The sequence below is a fragment of the Silene latifolia genome, chromosome 11, assembly GCF_048544455.1.
Source record: "Silene latifolia isolate original U9 population chromosome 11, ASM4854445v1, whole genome shotgun sequence".
NCBI classification, from domain to species: domain Eukaryota; kingdom Viridiplantae; phylum Streptophyta; class Magnoliopsida; order Caryophyllales; family Caryophyllaceae; genus Silene; species Silene latifolia.
In genome coordinates this window covers 130,989,339-130,995,184 of record NC_133536.1, presented here as the reverse complement: position 1 = coordinate 130,995,184, position 5,846 = coordinate 130,989,339, and the positions used below count along the sequence as shown (strand labels likewise).

At 34.5% G+C, this 5,846-nt stretch overlaps 2 protein-coding genes across 2 annotated transcripts; both read right to left on the bottom strand.

Annotated features, from left to right (window-relative positions):
- Nucleotides 1–620: 620 nt before the first annotated feature.
- Nucleotides 621–1,763, bottom strand: LOC141613993 (protein FAR-RED IMPAIRED RESPONSE 1-like). Its single transcript, XM_074432743.1, has 2 exons — nucleotides 1,419–1,763; nucleotides 621–1,289 (listed from the first exon to the last, which is right to left on the bottom strand). The coding sequence occupies exons 1-2, from the start codon at nucleotides 1,761–1,763 to the stop codon at nucleotides 621–623; spliced, it is 1,014 nt and encodes a 337-aa protein (XP_074288844.1).
- A 40-nt stretch (nucleotides 1,764–1,803) lies between these two features.
- Nucleotides 1,804–4,092, bottom strand: LOC141613992 (protein FAR1-RELATED SEQUENCE 5-like). The gene is made up of 3 exons (XM_074432741.1): nucleotides 4,013–4,092; nucleotides 3,322–3,422; nucleotides 1,804–2,636 (listed from the first exon to the last, which is right to left on the bottom strand). Exons 1-3 carry the CDS (start codon nucleotides 4,090–4,092, stop codon nucleotides 1,804–1,806), a joined length of 1,014 nt encoding a protein of 337 aa, XP_074288842.1.
- Nucleotides 4,093–5,846: the final 1,754 nt, after the last annotated feature.

The window sequence follows — 5,846 nt, the reverse complement described above, 5'->3', positions numbered from 1 at the left end:
TCAGAACCTATGAATGATCGTCCATGTATTGTATAGGTTAATACAAGTGTTTTAATTCACAATCCTGATAGATACAATTCCAGCCTTGACAGATGCACATATAATCTATGAAGATACGCTAGCATCTTGTGATATACGAAGAATAAAAAATAAAAGACATAAAAAGGGAAAAAAAAAATCAAAATAAAAAATGATCAAAAATCACATAGAACAGCTCAAAAATGAAGTCTTCAATCATTCTGCCATTAATCATTATTTTTGTGTTTGTGATCCTCAACTCTTTTCGTTGTTCAATCCTGAAACAAAAAAAGGTTTTCAAACATTAAAGGTTACAAATTTTTTTATATACAACAATACTATTCCTTAATCAAGTACCATCTAACAAATTCAATCTGCTATCCATATTCTCTAATAATGAATGCACCACAAATATTAGCGTACCTATATGAATGGAATCATACTCTCCCAGGACAATTCCGACTATCATGGAATACTAATTCTCCACAAGCATTACATTTTCTGGGCGCTTTCTTCTGTTCTTTCGTAGCTTTTTCCTTTTGGGATACCATTTGTTTTTCAGACCCTTTCGTCTTTGACTGAATAGGAGGTAAGACAACCACTTATGTTGGTATTTTTGTTCCTAAGAGCATCTCAAGTTCCCTAGTCTTGTTCCTCATCCTATCACCCGTGTTACTACTACTACTACATTCAGACATACTGTTTTGTGCGTTTATCTTGTCTTTGAAACCTTTCAGAATTCCCATTAATTCATCCACATACTCAGGTTTTTGTTCAGCGAGTGTCACACACGAGAACACCTCGGACCATAGGGTACCAATTTTGTGCCGTCTAACATCTAATGAGTTACAATCTTCAATTAAAGTATGTGGCACATTATTACAAATTGGCTGACATGTTGCCAATTTGCTCCACCTACTCAACAGATACTGATCTGGAACATTGTCAAGGCCTTGTTCTTTCAACACATAAAGCGCATGACGGCACAAAATTCCATGTCTCTCGAACTTTTTACAGGAGCAGTTCAATTTCATCTCGTCAGAAATAAAGTTAACATAGTAAACCTTATCTTTTTCACGATCAATAATGGGGATGTTGTCACTGGTAGTAACCCCTACAATTTTAACACCACAGGTCAAACAGGCAGCCACCCACTCGTTTTTAAATTCAGAAAACATCACTGGGGTGTAGAACTCAGAAGCGTGTTTTTCCAAAGGGTGAGGTGTTTCTAGATCAGGGAAGGAGTTTTTTGACTCGGCTATTAATTTGGACTGTTTCCATCATTGAGCGTCCATAGCGCTTTCAAACCTCATAAGAAACTCAACCAAAGTTAAGTTTGGGTTCATGAAATTTCTGAAAAAGCTATTTTCGGACTCAGATCTGGACGTGGTTCTCATTACTCCACCCATAAATAAATCCCTGAAATATGCTGGGATCCAAGAAGCCCTTTTGTCAAACATTGTATCTAACCAATCATTGTCAGTCAGCCCGTATGAGGATATAACTGAGCACCACCGTTCCACAAACTCAGACGGTTCGATGTCTTCTGCCCAAACACAGGAGCACAACTCTTTCATGAAGTTAGTTTCTCTATATAGCGTAGTTTCGGTCTTGTCAGGCAGTTTTTTCATAATATGCCACATGCAATATCTGTGTTGAGTTTTGTCCCCGAACACTGTTTTAACACCTGCTTTTATGCCTCTATCTTGGTCAGTAATTATGCACACAGGATACTTATTGCTCATTGCGCTCAAAAAATTGCGAAACAACCATACGAAATCCTCGTCAGTCTCTTTTCTTATAAGTCCTGCTCCACACACACTTTTTGTGATGGTCAACTCCCGTGAAAGGTGCAAATATCATTTTATATCTGTTCATATTGAACGTCGTGTCAAAAGATGTCATATCACCAAAGAGACTGTAATTCTTTATAGCTATAGGGTCAAACCAACAAACCCTAGATAGTGGTCCACGATCATCAACATCAAAATCAAAGTAGTAAGAACTACACATGGCTTTCTTGTGCATGAAATTCTCAATCATCATTTGAGCATCGTACCCTTTAATAAATTTTTTCACATCCCTCCAAAAAATTTTGAAATCCTCGAGTGATGCCCCTACATTTTGATATCCTTTCACGTACTCTTTGAACATCCTAAAGCTTTGCACATGCCTCTTATTCACTTTAGAATTCTCAACAATCATGGTTTTATGTATAAGGGTTAATTCTCGTGACTCGGTCAAATGCACCACTGTGTTTGGAGTTGAGAGAAGGTGGATGTGTCCTTCATGAAAGTCAGCAATCACATATTGTCTTTTTTCATTTCTTCGAAGAAAAATCTTTGCACTACATGAAATTCTAGTCCTCTGCCTCTTTTTTACCTTCCCTCTAGGTTTACTTTCACCAGCCTCACTGCACACACAATACTTAGTCATCACAACCCCGTCTATGTTTCGTTGCATCGACTTCCTCATTTTAAATCCAGAATTAGTAGCATAAGTCTTATAGAAACCTAGCCCATCCTCTAGTTTATCAAAAACCATACCCAAAACAGGCTTCAATTCTGGCGCGCATACAGGTATTCTTTCCTTTGAGAGTGTCTCGATAATTGGTGAGCCTGCATATATATACGATAGAACAGTATATCGTATAAGCAGAGAGTTCAACTAGCTGATACGCGACAAATATATTTCCAAATACGCTAATTAAGTCAGAAGCACGTAATCAATTAGAGAACAAAAAAATACAAAAAAAAACCGCATAAATTAACACAGAAAATTGTGCCTGTTCAATGCCATATCGTATCTTTATAACTGACTACTTTAACGTAGACGTCCAGATACACCAATCATAATCAATAACGACGACATGTGCATAAAGTCAAAAATTTTATCATGACACGAATCAGCTTATCCCTTAATTATAATTATAGTTACGCTGCTGAATAACTTAACCGCATTAATTATACTAATGGATACGTTAATCATATACGTAGATACCATGATAATTAACATCAGTGTTGCAATAATGTTGAACTAACAGATAGGCTAGTAGATACATTAATCAGGTTTGCAAAATTTCTAAATCTATTCATCGATAAACCTTGACCCAAAACTGATATGAATCATTTTTTACTACAAAATAATCAAGCATGATGCTAAAAAAACTATTCACTTGATACATCAATTTTCATCAGTTAGCTCAACAATTAGGCTACCAGATACATCAATTCGCAACGATCTGATCACGATCAAACCAAACTGTAGACTATAACGTATCAACAAATTAAGCTTGATACATACCTAAATTGGAGGATGTTTGTGCGACATCATTGCTTGCGATTGGAACAATCGCATCCGTAGGTTCAATCAAGACATTAGATTCTTCAATGTCCATCAACTCCCTACGAATCAGATCAAAAAAACATAAACAACAATCAGAAACTACAAACAGTACTAATTGTAGAGTAAATACGACTATTATGCTGTTAAACATATAAAATTGATTGAAACTTACATAAATTCGTTGATCAAATGTATTGATCAAGAAGAATTTCGTCAATTTGGCGGCGTTATTAGCTGAAATTGGTGGTTTTCCTGTATTTTCGCGGGGTTTTTGTGAGTTTTTGAGAGAGAGAAGGTAAAGGTAGAGAGAGAATGGAAAATCGTGATTATGAGTTGGGCTTTTTTTTAGGCTTTTATATGCGTGTTATATTTGGAACGGATTCCGTATGATTTGTTGTAATTTCCTTACTATAGGTCGTTCTCACCGAGTATATATATATATATATATATATATATATATATATATATATATATATATATATATATATATATATATATATATATATATATATATATATAAATTGAATCTCGTGAGGCACCCTTCTTAGGGTGAGGCGGCTGAACTCATTCTAAACCATTGGATCTAAATATTATAGACTCATAAGATGATGCCACGTGTCCCCTATTTAATTCCAACAAACACACGCACATTTCATTGAATAACCATTCATTTACGCATTTCGTTGAATAACACTCTTTCTCTCTCTTCAAATCATCTTCGTCCGCCATTATCACTGAGCTTCCCGTCCGCCATTATCACTGAGCTTTCCTACCGCCATTATCTTTAGCTTTCGACCTCCGTTATCAGTGAGCTGAGGTTTTGTACTGCATTATCATTACAAATTAGGTATTTTCGATCTACTAATTTAAGTTTCGATCCATCTTCCTTTCATTCTGTATTTTTCAGTTTAATTTCCAAACTTATTTAGTTCGTCAAATTATTGTTGTTATTATGCAGGTTTTGATCGCTTTGTGAGCATAATCGAACACAGTAGGAACGCATAAAATCAATTGCAGTCGATTTCTCCGCATTTTCGTATGTTCCTTTCTATTTCTTTACTAGATTTTGATTTTTTTGCTTATTTAGTTACATTTTAGGTTATAAACTTCATTAATTAGGTTAATTAAGGAGTTTTGCTCTTGTTTCACTATTTTCCTTCATTCGACTTCCATCGATTTTTTATGCATTCCTTATCTGCTTAATTATTCTTTGAATTGAAGTTTCATTGTTATTGTTCATTGTTAGTTATGGCCGATTTCATGTTTACCTGCTTAATGTTTAGGTTATAAACTTCATTAATTAGTTAAATTTTAGGTTATAAACTTCTTTGAATTGAAGTTTCATTTTTATTGTTCAATTTTCACTTGGACTTAATGTTTGTCATCTGTTTGTTAATGTTCGTTTACCTGCTTTTGTGAAACCTAGAACTTATTTTGTGAATCTAGAAGGTAAATTTGTGAAACCAGTAGCTTATTGTTATATTATCTTCAAACTTGGCCTTAATTTTTGTCATCTGTTTGTTAAGATTTCGTTTACCTGCTTTTGTGAAACCTAGAACTTTTTTTGAGAATCTAGGAGGTAAATTTGTGAAACCAGTAGCTTATTGTTATATTATCTTCAAACTTAATCTTACTTCTGTTGTTGTTGCTTGAGTTCTCATTGAATAAGGTCTGCGATTATTCAAAGGTTTGCATAATTACAGAGTTTTGCATAAATTACACTAGCTACTTTGTCTTCTGTTGTTGTTGCTTGAGTGTTCATTGAATAAGGTCTGAGATTACAAAGAAGCAGAGAAACAAATTAAGAAGAAAAGAGCAAAATAGATGATTTTAACCACTTATAATGACCAAGTTTCACAAAACAAGCCCTTAGATTTACTGAATAAGGTCTGAGATTCACAAAACAGGGTCTGTGAATTCACCAAATAAAGGTATGAGCAAAAAAGATGATTTTAACCACTTATAATGACCAAGTTTCACAAAACAAGCCCTTAGATTCACTGAATAAGCCCTGAGATTCACAAAACAGGGTCAGTGAATTCACCAAATAAAGGAATGAGCAAAACAGATGATTTTAACCACTTATAATAACCAAGTTTCACAAAACAAGGTCTGAGATTCACTAAACAAGGTCTAAGATTCACAAAACAAGATCTGACAATCTAAACCTTTTTATTTTCCCGGTTTTTGTGCTTCCTAGATTTAATTTTGTGAGGAATTTCTGCTTCCTAGGTCTGAGAATCTCCTTCATCTTTGTTTATTTTCCCAGCTTGTTAGTCCAACTACCTAGGAATTTGTGTTTTGTATTTTCACTTTTCTTTTGTTTATCTAATATTTGTATTTCACTTTTTTCATAGACAAGTATGACACCTTGGTGCAATGGTTGTGTTGTTAATCTTCTTGACGAAGATCAAAAGTCATTTCGCGCACTTTATGTCACTGAAAAACAAACAGCTATGGATTTCTCTTTTTCGCCGTTAAAG

What these genes read in the sequence shown, in the direction of transcription:
- LOC141613993 (XM_074432743.1), bottom strand. Translation starts at nt 1,763, where the DNA reads ATGAGCAATAAGTATCCTGTGTGCATAATTACTGACCAAGATAGAGGC. An exon ending in GGGATTTATTTATGGGTGGA is followed by an intron (nt 1,290 to 1,418) that starts GTAATGAGAACC and finishes TGATGGAAACAG; the next exon opens with TCCAAATTAATAGCCGAGTC.
- LOC141613992 (XM_074432741.1), bottom strand. Translation starts at nt 4,092, where the DNA reads ATGGCGGACGAAGATGATTTGAAGAGAGAGAAAGAGTGTTATTCAACG. An exon ending in GAATGGTTATTCAATGAAAT is followed by an intron (nt 3,423 to 4,012) that starts GTGCGTGTGTTT and finishes TCTGATTCGTAG; the next exon opens with GGAGTTGATGGACATTGAAG. An exon ending in ACAAACATCCTCCAATTTAG is followed by an intron (nt 2,637 to 3,321) that starts GTATGTATCAAG and finishes ATATATATGCAG; the next exon opens with GCTCACCAATTATCGAGACA.